Source organism: Miscanthus floridulus, chromosome 15 (assembly GCF_019320115.1).
Source record: "Miscanthus floridulus cultivar M001 chromosome 15, ASM1932011v1, whole genome shotgun sequence".
Lineage (NCBI taxonomy): Eukaryota > Viridiplantae > Streptophyta > Magnoliopsida > Poales > Poaceae > Miscanthus > Miscanthus floridulus.
Window position 1 is genome coordinate 38,386,092 of NC_089594.1, and position 15,588 is coordinate 38,401,679.

A 15,588-nucleotide genomic window follows, 5' to 3' on the forward strand; every position below is an offset into this window, starting at 1 on the left:
AGTTAAGACGGGGGAGATGTGATGAAAATAGAATCGTTATTGTGAAACCATGATATATATCCCACAGTCCTCTAGTGAAACCGTCTATAAAATCTTTTCCTTCCTACAGAAATGGCATAGCCAAATTCTTGGGCGACAAGATTCAAAGAATGAAGAGATGGTTGAAGCACTTCTGGAGGCGAACTGAGAATATGGAAGTTGAGAGCATTCTGTGATCTTCTTGGTTCACCTTAGTAGTGGAGCCAGCCTGTTCGGTTGGCTGGTTCATATCGTTGCTGATTCATGAAGAAGTACTGCTGGCTGGTTTGTGTGACAGAAAAATACTGTTCTGGCTGGAAATTTACGATCGTTTACGACACGCCACGGCCAAACAAACAGGGATGTTGCTCACCTGGCTTGGCTAGGTTTGAGATTTGCTGTGCGCCTGTTCTTGTGCTGATGGAGCCCATCTGTTTTGTTTTGTTTTTTTGTAATTTGTGGATCAATTGCTTTCTATAAAAGCAGGGGTTTTTTTCCATAAAAAATCTAATATACATAATAAAGAAAAGGGCTGAGGGACAATTTAAGGGTTGATGCAATCTTACAACATATTGCCCCACGAGAGGCTTCGACCGAAAGGCGAGAAACAGCAGAAGAGCTCCTCCGCCCCCCTTCCCTTCTCCCACAGGCGCTTGCGCCGGTGCCGAGGGGAGGCGGGCCGGCCCCCGTCGTCTACGTATTATCTATTGCGTAGCAGTAGATCTAGCAGCTTCGAGTAGTCTCCGAGTGAGTGAGGCCCAGATGGGTGTCCGGCGGGTCTTCGACCTCCGCCGTCTTCACCTCGTCGTTCTCGTCAGCGGCGGCGAGGTTAGTCCAATAATCTCTCTCCTCAGCCTATGGATGTTTCCTCCTCTTGCTGTTGGTGTCGATCTGGTTCTCCCTTCCTCGGTTTTGGCCCCTCCGACGGCCGATTTGAGGGATTGGAAATCGTTTCAGCCCCTACGGTTGGAGGATCTGTTTCTCATCTCTCGTTTGGAGATGGGGAACGGAGCTGGCTTCTTTGGTTTTGCAGCCCGGTGCCAAATTTCTTCAACTGCATCAAGCCGTGGTAGTCGTTTTCTTCGCTGGTCCGGCGGTTTTGCCTCCACCGTGGCTTCCGAGGGGAGCCTACTCTGTATACTCCATCGGCCGTTCAAGATTCATCAGAGATCCGCTGGAGAAGTTCGACATCAAGGTCTTCCCTGCCCCTGCTTTACCGACGCTCAGCGCGGTCAGTCCATCTGGGACCATGCGTCCGTGACGCCTCTGGTGCCCCTCGCCGGCGTTCCGCTCTTCTCCGGCGTCGACAACGGCGATTCTTCGGCTCCGGTACACGCGCCTTCCGACTACGGTCCTCGTGTAACGCGTGGAGGTGTACGTGTCCGATGCCCCACCGGGGTATTGATGTGGTCCAACCTTCTCTCGAAGGTTGTTTTGTAATTTGGCTGCTTTGTTAATAATATATATTTGAGTTGTTGTCAAAAAAAAATCTTACAGCATATTGCTATTGTGATTCGATGTTTCTTTTTTTTCTTCAATTTGGACCCGCCAATATTTCCATCACTTCAGGATTGGGCACGGTTTTCTAACCTTGGATATTACCATTTGTCATACACTCAATATTGTGTTGAATAGAAATAGAATGTCATCATCAGAAACACTTTTTTTTTATCGCTGAACATGAAAATACGCATTTGTTCCAGCAGGAACGGGTGATCCATCGACATTTGGCGTTGAGGCCGAACCTGGCCAGGGCGTGGCCGTGGGCAGCATTGAGGCCGGCGCTAGGGCTGGTCCTGGCCAGGGCGTGGGGGCTGGCGACGCCGGGCAGCCGAGGCCAGTCCCGACCAGGGCGCAGCGGCGGGAGGCGCTGGTCAATGACGGGTCGAAGCTCCCGAGTGGACCTGGCAAGGCAGAGGGATCTAATTTTTTATAATTTGATCTTTTTTAAGAAAATTTACTGGATCATGGGAGTCAGCGCCAGGACTCATAGCGTCGAGGTAACACATCTTCCCGTTATAAATCTTGGCTCCGAGGTGTCTAGCCGTGCACAGCAGGGCATCCTAGATGGCGTTGACGTGGCCGGTACTTCGGCACCAGAATACATAGCGCCGAGCTCGGCGCCAATCTTGACATCGAGCTCGGCGCCACAGATCTTGGCGGCGACCTCGGAGCCATGTATTCTGGCGCCGAGCATGCATTCAAAACCCATGGCTAAGTTTCCCTTACCGAGGCTGCTCTCATTTCTTTCTCCTCCCTCTCGGTTTCTTCCTCTCCCTAACCCGTCTAATCTCTTGAATCGACGAATTTGACATTGGATACTTGGATTTGATCCATACATCTTCGCGAGCAAGGTATCATCTCTCCCTTTATCATTTTTATGCATTGATTTGGTATATATTACGTCTATTTTGCAATCCTAGATACGTTATTACCTAATGTTTGAAGTGATTTTTTATTTTTTTTTGTATTATATAACGGTAAGATGCCAAGGCATGGTAAAGCTAGTAAGCCAAGGTAATCTCTTATCATCGTGTTATATTATATTTTTATTTATTTGCAACAAATAAAAAAACCCTAGGTTTAGGGTTTAATGTTCATTACTTTCAGTTCTTAGAACAAATTTGGTTCAGTTGTAGTTATGGCCGGATGATCGAAAATGCCTTCGATCCATTGCCTCTGCCTAGTGGTGTTCTAATGCCCATGTGCTTTTATGGCGATCCTTGCAAGGTAGCCAAGTCCGATGAAGAGGACACGTATAGGCAGAGGTATTGGATGTGTGCCAATTTTGCGTTTGAGCCTACACTTCGTCAGCGCCGCATTAACAAGATGGTGAGAAATTAATGTTATTTAATATTTATTTTGTGTCAAATGAAGTCTTGCATGATTTATTTATTTTGTAACAATTACATTTGTTGCAGACCCCTCCACCGCTCTGTGATTTTGAGCAGTGGATCGACACTAAGATCAAGTCAGAAGACAAGGAGTGGATGTAGAAACTATTACGGTGGGAGGCAGACGACAAGAAGATGATGGAGAAGAGACGCAGAGAGCAGGCTCTAGAAAAGGAGCACAAGGAAGAGGAGGAAAGGAGATGTGTTGCTTCGCACAGGGAGGAGAGAGAGAGAGGAAGCTTGAGCGTGCGCTCCGAGCGAATGAGGAGAATCCCGATGCCTAGAGGAAGTGAAAGTGGTCTCGTTGCACTCAGTAGTCTTCATAACTTGCTAGTTCTATTGTATATTCATGAACAATGTTGTCTAATCTTGGACTTTGCATTGTGTTGTCATGTAATGCACTTTTAGTTTGTCACCATGTACTTTTAAATGTTGTTATATTGATTAATGTGCTCTATTATTGGATCTTTCATAGTGTTGTTGGTTTTATTATTTGTTGTCATAATATTGAGTTTAATATTGCATAGGTAGTGAAACGAGCTCACATAGTGCAAATAAAACGTAACGAAGTAGTGGATTACCTAATTCAACATACACAACACATGAAATAGTATGTGATAACATGCAACAAACTAGGGTACAGAGGTCCTGGACTAAATCTAACATGCCTTAGGTAATTGAAGCAAACAACAAGCATATGAAATGACATGTGAGAACATGTGCCAAACAAGAGTACATATTTCCTTCGACTAACCCTAACACGCCTTAGGTGATTAAAACCAAAAAAACAAACGCATGGATGTGGCCCGTTAAAAAGATTGGTTTGTCCTAGTAGTATGGCCACATAGTAAATTGTGCTGCACCTTCTCCACAGTATCCTCTCATTGTTGGTGGTGGTGGCGGCGGGGGTGGCAGCGGAGGTCCCTTGTTCTTGTGATTAGGGTAGGTGCAATATGGATCATTGTAGAATGCCTCCTATGAATTGGCACCATTATTGTCGTCTTCCTGTTCGTCGTCCTTGTAAACGCTGTTAACTTCCCTTTCTAGATCGAAGATACGGTCTTGTAGGTAGTAGATGTACTCCGCATGCGGATAAATAGGTCGAGGATCAACCCACCTAGTGAACCCACAGTTTTCTTCAGCCAAGGAAGACTGCAATAAGTATGTTATGTAAGTTGTATAGAAGAGGAACATATTGAAGAAACAAATAGTAATAGTAATTATCCATGCTCGCGAGCATTTGAAAAAACGACGACCTCTATCTATTTCCTCGGTGAACATCTGCACTAGGCAGTCCTCACCATACATGCATTTTGGCCACTCTTCTTTCCGTTTATCGTATTCTCTTAGTGGTGCCTCTGTGGTGAAATCACTTTTGCTCTCAACTGGAACCTCTCATAAAGAGCTTCCTCAAAGAAATCGGGACCAAGAGAACCCTCCCACATAATGGTAGTTTCCTTCCCTTTTTCTCTCCCTCTGGACGACCCTCCAGACATTGGTACCGCAACAAAAGAAAATACTGAGGAGTGCTTTTCTTCCTTGTTGTGAGTGTGAATGAGAGGGAGTGAGGGGTTATCTATAGGTTGAGAGGAGGAATAGAGGTCTCTCAATGTGCCATGTCAGCGATCCGTGTGCCTTTTCACCTCAGCCCTTGGATCAAACAGTAATAAGATGGATGGTGGAGATAGAGTGGAGTTGTGCTTCCTTGCCTGCCTTCCTATCTTGAGCAAACCGTCATTCCTATAGGTGTACTATTCTTCCAGAATACACATGCCACGGACGTTGGAGACGGTAAGAAGCGCCTTGTCAAGGTTGGGCCCAAGACGAGCCTGTAGGGGGGCGGGCAACCCCAGGAGTCGATCGACCCCTAGAGACACCATCCTATAGGTGTACTATATAAGTAAAGTGATAAATCGCTGTTATCATCGTACTCCTCGTCCTTGTAACTGAAAAGTCTATTTTCATTGTCTGAAAAGCCTAGATTCATTCGCTGTTACTGAAAAGCCTAGATGCTATAGGTGTACTATGTAAGTGAAGTGATAAATCTCTGCTGTCATCGCACTACTCGTCATTGTAACTGAAAAGTCTATTTTCATTGTCTGGAAAACCTAGATTCGTTCACTGTTACTGAAAAGCCTAGATTCATCTGCAAAGCGTCTGTACGATACGATTGGACTATACACGTTCTAATGAATTTACATTTAATCTGTGTACTACATTTGAGCCTTTTTAGCAGTGTAGTATAATTAATGATTCACGGAAAAATTTTGTAAAAGTTTCCTTTGTTTCAGGAGCATCCACGATTACAAACAGAGACATCATTATATAATCCAAACATTTAATCGTCCAAAGAGCACAATACAACCACATCGAACATCACAATCAACATAACATGCCCTGCATAGTCCAAATAGTCCACAATGTCCATACAGTCCTAAATAGTTATAGAAAAGTAACTACATACTTTCCAAATCTCCACACATGCAAAATAAGCAAATTTCATATAGCCCAAATAGTTATGGCATCGAATCTAAGTTGGTACCAGTCTTAACCTACAAGTCATTATCACTGCCTTCTAGTCTTACCCTTACCCTTGTGGCCAAGAGCGCCGGTGCCTGGAATGTACGTGCAAGGCGGATGGTGTCGTCTCGTTCCTACAACCTGCGTAGGCTTAGTCGAAGGAGCGTCCTGGAGCTGAGACTCGTCAAGCTCATCATAACCACGCTCCTTGGCCTCCTCGTCGTCCTTGTCTCCGTGGCCTTGGAAAGTGTCCACAGTCACAGCGCTAGTACCTCCGTGAGAAGAAGTATCGAGGCCTACAGGTGTGTTCCATTATCGTGCGTGTGGCCCGTGTACGTCCATCGCAGTGCTAGTACCACAACCACAACGAGCTGCATCACGCCGAAGCCTACGTGCTAGCCTCTGTCATGCAAAGATGCAATTAGTAAGTTGTTGAGTGCATACAGATAAGTTATTATTCAAATGAATGCCATATCATCATCATACTACCTCTGTTATGCTACATGTCATGCTTGAGCAGTGAGATATTAAGTAGAAAACCACTAGATCAAACAACTTACTTAGTATAAAACAACAAGAGGGCTAGTGTCGACTTACTCCAAGAAAGCTGTTTAGTGTGTGCTCGTCCACGCCTGTCCTTGAAAATCGTTCGATCTCAATCACAGATTGCTTCGGCGCGTTGCCCTACAAAAAAACAAATATTAATGCGCTTAAAATCTAAAATTAGAATCTTACTGAAATTTTGATATTGAAATTACTAGTTCAAAATGCAAACTAAATTCGATAACTGAAATTAGAAGGTTGCTGAAATTTTGAAAACTTCATAATTATAAGAAAACTAAAATTAGTAACTAAAATTGAAAACTGAAATATATGCATTAGATTTCAAGTAACGAGTTCCTTGTAACCCAGGAAATATTCTAATCAACTCCATGCTTTCATCCATTTTCACAGTTAATTTCACAAATATCTTTCTCCCTTGATTACCGGAAATAATGGATTGAACATACTAAGCTGTTTTATCCAATCAGCTCCATGCTTTCATCCACTCAACTTTCATTCTATGGCCACCATGAAAGTAACGGGCTCAAAACCATGGCAGTCTAACATCCCATAGATTAGAAGAGGCTTGTCTACCAGCTACATTTCTAGAGGAACTTAATGTTTTCTCATTTGCTGCAGACATCTTGTTAGATGTCATAAGTGACAAGTTCATTTGCAGCTACACAGCACCAACTAAACTGATGTCAACATTTCTTAAAAGGACACCAATCTTCCTAAACACATTCCATATTTTCTGTCCTGTAACGTTGTATGTACCTGTGTTAAGAACTAATAAGCGTGTATATATATATATATATATATATATATACACACACACACACATTCTATCCTGCATAACTATGCAGGTTCCGTGATAATTACCACCGTTGTGGCATGTTCCCCTTAATTTGTATATGATAATTTGAAAAAGTAAGTTCTATTCTATATCAGCATTTGCAACCATTATCCATACATTTCACATAAGCTGTTCTACAATATTACATTCAAAAAAGGGCACAGTCTATTATCAAGCTTCCATAAATTAACCCACCTTTAAAACAAGGGTTTTTTGAAAAGGTGCCATTACAATTCTTGAAGATTGTAAATATACCATTACAATTCGTCTAATCGCAAGCGTGCCATTAAAATTTTGCGATACTTTGAAATATACCATCGTATACGCCCGACGAACACTTGGGCCCGCTTGCAGGCATCCGTGGCATATGGTCGACCGTATCCGTTTGTCGCCCGTCTTCATCTAAACGGCGCGGTGAACGCCACCGTCTCCACCTCTCTCTCACTCGCACTTTCCCTGTCTCTCTCCCCGAGCAAGAACCCTAGGCTTATCTCCCGGCAGCGACTTCGGCGGCGGCAGCAGCGACCACCCGACGGCGACGTAGCAGGCCAAGGCGACGGCGCAAGGGGGCGACTCGACCGCAGACAAGGATGAGCTCGAGCTCCACCGCTGCTGGCACTCGAAGGATGCAGTACCCCCTACTGGACTGTCCCGAATGCCATGTTCCTCTAATCAGAATCGTGAGCAAGCAAGAGCGCTCGAAGGATGTCCCATTTGTCAAGTGCCCGAACAACATAAAGGTAGGCTTTGTTGTGTTAATACCCTTGAATCTTCATTGTTTGGTTTCTATTTGACTGATTTAGGGTGCGCAGGGTGATCCAACAACTTGTGGCTGGATCCGTTCGGAGGAGCAGTACGAGGCCTGGTTTCTGAATCAACAAAAGGAGCAGCAGATGCAGGTCCAGTTGCCCCTTCGTCATCAAGTTGGGGATGGTATTGGTGATTTCAAGCAACAGCTCCGTGAGATGAGGCAAACACTGGACATTGTTGTTCAAGACATTTGGAAACTGAAAGCGCAAATTGGAGACATGCATTCTGTTGTTCCTAGTCCAGTTAGTAATGCAACACAGGACATGGGTAATAAGAAAATGCAGATTGTGTTAGATGTATCTGTTGTAGTAGGTGTCCTTGTTGGTGTACTGGTAGGTGTAGTTGTTGCCCAGATGATGAAGTGACTGTAATGAAATTGATCAGCATTGTGCTATGTTTTTTATGAAATTATGTAAGAATTCCAGCAGCATCTTGTCTTGATTTTGGATGAGGAGAACAAGGGCTAGCAACATTGTTTTCTATTGTGAATTTAAGTAAGCACACAATAAGAGTAATATTGCATGAACCTGATCTGCCCTCTCTTCAATAGACTTCTTGTCTCCAGCTCCATCAAGAAAAACCAGGAGCTTTGACAGCACAGACCTGAACACCGTTCCAATTAGAACTACAGAAATGGTACCAAACACAGAAACTTGACAAAACCAGGAGCTTTGACAGCACAGACATGAAGTACGGAGAGATGTAACCTCTGTCAAGTTTCATACCCTCCACAACTTCCAGCTCATTATAAAGGGTGTTGCCGTCCTTTAGAACATTTAAATCAGTAAATTCAAACAGCACAACGCAGAAAAGAGCAATTTGAGGAAGCCAGAAAATACAATAGTTCAAAGCACACAGACCACAGCCACATAACAGAAGTTTACTAGCTGGCAAGTTGGCAAGTTCAAATGCCTCAATACATAGTAGAGTTTACTAGCTAAGCAACAGAAGTGCCACATTACATATTAGTAGTTCATAATCATTACAGAATGATCATAAGATGGCTATAGAGTTCACAAAAGATGTCCCATGCTATCCATCAAGCATTGCAGATTGTGGCTACTTAGTACCACTTGCTTGTGGAGCAACAAAGACCAGCTGCCTGATGCTGCTAACAACAGTTGGTGGTGGTGCAGCTGTTGCCTTCTGTAGCTTTTTTTTGATAGGTGTCTTCTTCTTCTTCTTAGGATTAGTCTTCTTCTGAGTCTTCTTCTTCTTCACCTAGGAAGGTCCAGCGACAACAGTTGTCCTCTTCCTGCAGTGGAATCACAGGAGTAGATTGGTAATAGGAAAAGATAATTTGGAGCAAAATGGCAACACACAAGTAGTTTGAATACCTTTTTGAAGACCCTTGTCCTATTTCTCCATCCTCCCCTAGTTCTGGGAACTTGCAGGTCTTGGCAAAGTGCCCAAAACCACCACATCTCTTGCACCTGACCTTCTTTTGAGTGGCCCTCTTCTCCAAACTCCCTCTAATTCTGACAACCCTTGGTCTGCCTGCACCTCTGCCCAGTAATGAAGGGTACACTTTGAAGCCAAGGTCGATAATAGGCCACTGTGACCTGTCTGGGATAGGCTCAACCCTGTCTTGGTAGGCTGCCTTAAATCTAGCAACAGAATAGTAGTCGTGTACATAATCCTGAATCCTTATCCCTCTGTTTGAAAGTATCCAGGCCAAAGCATGCTTGTAGGGCTTTCCAGTCACCTGCCATTCCCTGCAAGAACAATTACGGTTCTGTAGGTCCACAGTGTGCCTCTTCTGATTGTTCCAGTCATCCAAGAGAGTCACTTCAGCAATGTCATCGTCACTGACTTTGACCTTGACCACTTTGAGATGATTGCTGATCAGGTTAAGATCCTTTATCACACCTGGTAGGATTCCATCCTCCCACTGCCTAGCAATCTTCTTCCTCAAATATCTCTTCTCCATTATTAGCTCTCTAATTCTATCTACCAGCTCATGTACAAATAAACCTTTGAGGTGCTTCACCTGTGCATTGAAGCTTTCTGACACATTGTTGGTCAAATAATCACACTTGTTGTTTTCTGAGAACCCACACCTATACCATATCCTGCTGTGGTGAGTCTGAAGATACTCTATACTTTGAGGAGCAAACTCAGCTATCTTGTGCATGTGGAACTTGAATAGGCCTTCAGTGTAGCTTCTAGCAGCAGGATATAGGTGGTCTGTGATTACATCACCAGAATAGTGCTTCAAAAAGTTTTGGTACAAATGTCTCATGCATTCCCTATTCTCAGCATTTGGAAACACTGCACCCACTGCTTTCTCTAGGCCTTTGCATGCATCTGAACAAATTACAAGATTTGGTACATCACCAATTGCTCTGGAAAGTTGTTGCAAGAACCACTTCCAGTTATCTTCAGTTTTTGAGTCAAAAATGCCATAAGCTATATGATACAACCAGTTATGTCCATCTACACTGGTTGCTGAAGCTAGCTGACCTCTGTACTTACCATGCAGACTAGATGCATCTATACCCACAAATGGTCTGCATCCAGCCAGAAAACCATCCACACAAGGCTTAAGAGCAACAAACATTCTCCTAAATCTTTGCTTTTTACCAATCTTATCAAGCTCTATCTCTATTAGGCTACCAGGAGAGACATGTTCAATCTGAGCAGCCCAATTGAATAGCAACTGAAAACTTTCCTCATATCTACCATGGATTTGATCTATTGCTAACTTCATACCTGACCAAGCCTTTGAATACTTCAGCTTGATGCCATAATCATCTTCCAACTTCTCCTTGCAATCCTTTGCACGTTTTGTTGGATTTTTCTTGAGCCAATCTCCCAACCTGTCTGCACACCAATCTTGTGATGCCATCTTTCCTACTACCAGTTTTGTAGTTGGACAGTCGTGATCTGATGGAAGTACTTTGATCTGCACATAGAAAACAAGTCAGGTCAAGCAAATAGAAATGTACATAGAAAACAAGTCAGGTCAAGCAAATAAAAATGCACAAATGAACTAGTGCATGGTCAGTTACCTGTATTGTCTTTTTATCATGTAGCCTAGATGCATGTATGCGCCAAGGACATCGCTCAGCCTTGCACCTTGCAATATACCTTGTTGGGTCTGTTTTGATACCAGCTAACTCAAAGCCTTTAGTCACAGCGTAATGCCTGATAGCTTTCCTAAATGAAACAATATCAGGAAATAACTCCCCCTTCTCAATCTTGGGGTGCTCTGGGTCATGGATCACATGGATCTCTTCAGGGTCTGCATCATTGACCTCTGTCTCAGTAGGAAAAGCATGAGCATCATCATTAACAGCATCATGAGAAACATGTGGAGGTGAATTACTATGAGGTTGTGAACTGCTATGTGGCTGTGTTGGTGGTATTGGCATATACATTCCCTCATCATCATAACCCACATACTCTTCATCATTATCAAACATATCGGGCTCCCTGTCAGGCTCAAGTTCAGGCTCAACTTCAGCCTCCATGGGAACCTTTGGTGCATCATCTGCCTTAGATGATGGCTGGTTAACATTACTGTCAGTAGGGATTGCATTGCCAATGTCTGGAGGAATCACACATAAAGGTTCTAATGCATCAAACTGATCAACAGAGGCAACAGATTGATCAAACACTCCTACAACAATCTGGCAACGCATCTGGTCCTTATACATCTCAAATATGTCATTCATCTGGAACTGGTTTTCTAGTCTGACATCTTCACACACCCTTTTGTCATAGTACCAAGCAGTTGGGCACTGAGTACGAGACCATTTGACAGCATTGCGCAAGCTGGTCATTAGTAACTCAAATGAAAACGAGCCTATCTCCACATCCCACTTAATCACAGAGCCCTTTGTGTAAGCTTTCCTACCCAAAGAGTCTATCGTACAGAATGCTTCCACTTTAATCTCTAGAGAAAATAGTGGAACCCTAGCATCAACCAAATCACATCAAAATGTGCACTTCTCCAGCGACAATGCATAAATCGAGGCCTAATCTACTCATCTCTGTGCTCAGCAAGGAGAGAAAAAGTACCTTTCGTCGCCGTCCACCATCGGCGACCCGCGCGGGGACGCGTCCGCCATTGACGCGCACGCTACTCCATTGCTTTCCTTCGACTGGCCCCCTTGCGCCGTCTCCTTGGCCTGCTGCGCCGCTGTCGGGATCGTCGCCGTCACCACCGCCGAAATCGCCGCCGCCACCACAGCCTAGGGTTCTTGCTCGGGGAGAGAGACAGGGAAAGTGCGAGTGAGAGAGAGGTGGAGACGGTGGCGTTCACCGCGCCGTTTAGATGAAGACGGGCGACAAACGGATACGGTCGACCATATGCCACGGATGCCTGCAAGCGGGCCCAAGTGTTCGTCGGGCGTATACGATGGTATATTTCAAAGTATCGCAAAATTTTAATGGCACGCTTGCGATTAGACGAATTGTAATGGTATATTTACAATCTTCAAGAATTGTAATGGCACCTTTTCAAAAAACCCTTAAAACAAACAGCCTGCATGGTGACAGTTGTTTTAAGGTTAGTTGTTTTAGTGTGATTCAATGCATATTAGGTTTTCCAGTTCTCCTCAGCAGTGAATTTGTAAGGATGTCAGATGGTGATTAGTTTGATGTTGCCTTGACCACGCTTTCATTAGTAAAGAAGCCCTTCAGCACTTGTAAGTGTTGGTCAAACCAGAGTTAAAATGTTGAAAAAATTGCCTGAGTCACTCCCCATGAACCCTTTTTCTAACATACCACCCCCTAAGTTCGGTTTGCTATTTTAGCACTCCTTCCTTTCTAGTCCATCTTCTGTGGATTTCTCACCATTATTACCTTTCTCAAATGAGCACATCCTCTCCCTGTATTTGCCCTCTCTGCTGTCCAAGCTCCAGGTGTGGAAACCAAATAGATTTCCGGTGAGCTCAAGCCATGTTCTCCGCAGATACAGCTGCACGGTGGGCAGCTTGGATGGAACCTCAGGTGCGGGATCAAGCTTTCAGCGATGTGTTGAGCTTGGGCACACCAACACACCAGCTGCAAAAGGACCACCAACCCACGCTGAGCTCATGTAGTTGGAGTTGCTTCACCTCATAGTGGTCGTGTGCAGCAAAGTGGTTTGTGGTGCATGTGCCGCATGAATTCAAGGTGCAGGTAGACTAAGCTGCACGAATGCTAAGGGAACCAGCAAGCTGCTACGCAGGGTGTGTCAAGGAGGGCGTTAGCGGCGGAAGGACGGAACAAAAATGAGTAAAAGGCTGCTGATACTCGTCGAAGGAGCAGTGATAGGGGTTGGGCTGTACTCACATCGAACGTCGTAGCCCGCCGCTACTACAGCTCCGTCGTAGCCCGCCGCAACTACAGCGCTTAAAACCTTCAAATTTCAGTTATCAAATTCAGTTTGCATTTTGAACTAGTAATTTCAACTACCCAGATTTTCATTCTTACTCAACTGCCCATTAGCCTCCTCGTCAATATCTACAGTGGCTTGCATTTGAATGGACCTACATGTTATTTTAAAATTGTTCAATGGCTCCTCATGATCTCAAACAGATCTGCATGTGCTTGATTCTGCCATACATCTATTATGTGCAGTCAGGTTACAAAAATGATGAATTTATAGCCCTTGATCTATGAAAGCGTGGTCAAGGCAACATCAAACTAAAGTTGGTTCATCTTAGTGTAAATACAAAATAAATTTACTTGTGATATGGATTTGATGTTTCTTGTTTATGTAAAGTGATGGATGTAACATATAAATCTTAGTATGTGCATCATTATGCATGCCATTGAGTTGCAATGGTATTTAAATGATGGGGTTATAATTGACATTACCACTCGGTCTAGGATCGGTGCAAGCTCCACTTGTGTCCCGGTCCTCGTCGCAAGGTCGTAAGACGTTTGTTCATCGTCGGATGACTCAATGTCGGCATAGTTTGTTTGGGTCCATTGCACCTTCAGCTTGGTCCTTGTTGCCCGTCTGTACCAAGATAGGTACGCTCTGAAGTTCTCGTTCATCTGGGGCTGGTCATTCTCATACAAGTCCTCATGAAAGTTTCCCAATGTTCGATGTAGTCACGGTGCAAGGTCTCAAAGTCCGTCTCCTTCTTTTGTTTCCGACGATCGATCCTGTAAGTTTACATAAATGAAATTGCAAACTTATAGGCTTCAACAGGATATCATAACAAAATTGGAGAGCAGACACTATAACTAGTTGAAAGTGACCCTCAAATCCATAAGTACAGAAAAAAGACAAAAACATCTTAAGACACTATAGCTGCCCTGTTGTTTAGTTATGGCAGGCCATGATGCAGAAATGGCTGTGCTGCTACATGCTCTGCTCAGCCGGAACCCGGAGGTAGTAGACAGGAATGAGGTCAATGATCAATAGGATAGGACCATTTATATATAATAATTAAAATATACTATACATACGTTTTGCATGCATGTGACTACTACTGTCTATAGCTGCTGGAGCAGCGTACTCGTACATCATCACGGCAGGAGGACGGTTATTATTACTTACACTGATGGCATGGCACAAGCTACTGTCAAGCCAAAGTGCAACAGTGATCTCATTTACTGTATTCAGAACTTGGCATGTGTGCACGTCATAATATTCATTAAAGTATAAAAAAGTTCAAAGACACTTACTTGTGCAAGTCTATCGACCTCGAGAACGGCTCCACGGGCCATTCCTGCCTCAACCCAAATTGGCGTGCAACCCGGTGTGGCAGGTGGAACTCAACCGCATAGAAACAGATCAACGGGCACCGCATCAGGTACATGTCTTCGTCCATCTTGCACATGATGCTGAACCCAATGTGCTCATACTGTTCGTCGTCCTACGGCTCCCAACTAACTTGCATTTGATTTTTTAGTCAAGTAGTGCTTACATCGTAAAAACAAATTAGTATGTGAAATGCAGTTAACTCTCCGGCCCTGGCGTGAGTGCGTCGAGCTCGTTCGCGAACTCGATGTAGGCGCGTTTACTCCGGGCGAAGGGACCCTTAACCTGGTCCCAAAGGTAGGCATACGTCGGCCGACGTCGAAGGCCATGCACCTTGAACTAGGGACGAGGATCAAGAACTTTGGGCCGACGGACCGGTAGACGAGACCACATCCAAAGCTGAAGCAGGTAAACACATCCTCCTGATGAAGAGTTCGACGAACTCCGGCAGCACACCTCGCAAAGTTGCGTGTACAAGTACCCCAGCACTACGGAACCCCAGCTATAGCCCCCTGCCATGTGCCAGTCAGTAAGACAGGGCATGTACATCCATGACGTGGTGTCTCCCGTCCTGTCGGGGAACAGAACACAGCAAAAAGGTGCATGATCCATGCCCTGTAGTAGTAGGTAACTGTCTGCTCGTCTGCATGATCAGGACACTGACCAAAGTTCTGCCTCAGCCAACTAATGAGTACTCCAGAGGAGCGGGTACCCAGTGTCTCTGGAGGAAGCTCTCTTCCAAGGAAGACCTCCACTCTACCTCTCCAACCAGCAGCAGTGCAGTGGCCGATAACTGGGCGGCCACTTATACGAACATCCAGGAACTTCTGCGTGTCCTGAAGAGTAACGGTCATCTCACCGCAAGGTAGGTGGAAGCTGTGAGTCTCCAGACTCCATCTACAAAACAAGAAAGAAGTACTACGGTTATATGCACATCAAGAACCGAAAATATAAATGAAAGTGAATCTGTTCATAATTATGGTACTTGTCGACTAGAGCTGAGATCGCCGCGGGGTTGAAGGTAGGCAACCCACGGCGAACCTGGAATGATACAATGTCAAGTCTAGCCCTCTCAAGGAGAGGAGTGTATCTGTCGTCGTACCGCATGTCACAGAACCGACCAATTTATAAGAGCACAAGTACAAAAACAATCGCCGAAACGATTAAATTCCCGAACTTGAGCCCATATAAACCCGGTAGTCAACCGAAATCTCGAAGGATTTCAAACCAACTTGTATACAACC

At 44.5% G+C, this 15,588-nt stretch overlaps 2 protein-coding genes and 1 pseudogene across 11 annotated transcripts; 1 reads left to right on the forward strand and 2 right to left on the reverse strand.

Moving 5' to 3' along the window:
* The first annotated feature begins 551 nt into the window (after positions 1 to 551).
* On the forward strand, positions 552 to 3,369 carry LOC136508246 (uncharacterized). 10 transcript variants are annotated; one of them, XM_066502891.1, is made up of 5 exons: positions 567 to 1,347; positions 1,722 to 2,372; positions 2,504 to 2,535; positions 2,749 to 2,850; positions 2,940 to 3,369. In XM_066502891.1, the coding sequence occupies exons 1-2, from the start codon at positions 781 to 783 to the stop codon at positions 2,328 to 2,330; spliced, it is 1,176 nt and encodes a 391-aa protein (XP_066358988.1). In that variant the 5' UTR covers positions 567 to 780; the 3' UTR covers positions 2,331 to 2,372; positions 2,504 to 2,535; positions 2,749 to 2,850; positions 2,940 to 3,369. The 10 variants fall into 10 exon arrangements, 8 of the variants coding, with proteins under 8 accessions (XP_066358991.1, XP_066358988.1, XP_066358989.1 ...); XM_066502892.1 differs by having other exon boundaries at positions 2,753 to 2,850; XM_066502894.1 differs by having other exon boundaries at positions 565 to 846; positions 976 to 1,347; positions 1,722 to 2,850.
* A 2,108-nt stretch (positions 3,370 to 5,477) lies between these two features.
* Positions 5,478 to 14,423, reverse strand: LOC136508049 (uncharacterized; annotated as a pseudogene).
* On the reverse strand, positions 8,121 to 11,618 carry LOC136509388 (uncharacterized). Its single transcript, XM_066504203.1, has 5 exons — positions 10,653 to 11,618; positions 8,979 to 10,546; positions 8,884 to 8,896; positions 8,349 to 8,406; positions 8,121 to 8,266 (listed from the first exon to the last, which is right to left on the reverse strand). Exons 1-5 carry the CDS (start codon positions 11,424 to 11,426, stop codon positions 8,121 to 8,123), a joined length of 2,559 nt encoding a protein of 852 aa, XP_066360300.1. The 5' UTR covers positions 11,427 to 11,618.
* Positions 14,424 to 15,588: the final 1,165 nt, after the last annotated feature.

Bases quoted from the DNA above. Each gene is read 5' to 3' on its own strand.
- LOC136508246 (XM_066502887.1), top strand. From the start codon at position 781: ATGGGTGTCCGGCGGGTCTTCGACCTCCGCCGTCTTCACCTCGTCGTT. The intron at 1,348-1,721 runs GTACACGCGCCT...CATTTGTTCCAG, and splicing joins ACGGCGATTCTTCGGCTCCG to CAGGAACGGGTGATCCATCG.
- LOC136509388 (XM_066504203.1), bottom strand. From the start codon at position 11,426: ATGACCAGCTTGCGCAATGCTGTCAAATGGTCTCGTACTCAGTGCCCA. The intron at 10,547-10,652 runs GTAACTGACCAT...TTCTATGTGCAG, and splicing joins ATGATAAAAAGACAATACAG to ATCAAAGTACTTCCATCAGA. The intron at 8,267-8,348 runs GTTACATCTCTC...CCATTTCTGTAG, and splicing joins GGGTATGAAACTTGACAGAG to TTCTAATTGGAACGGTGTTC.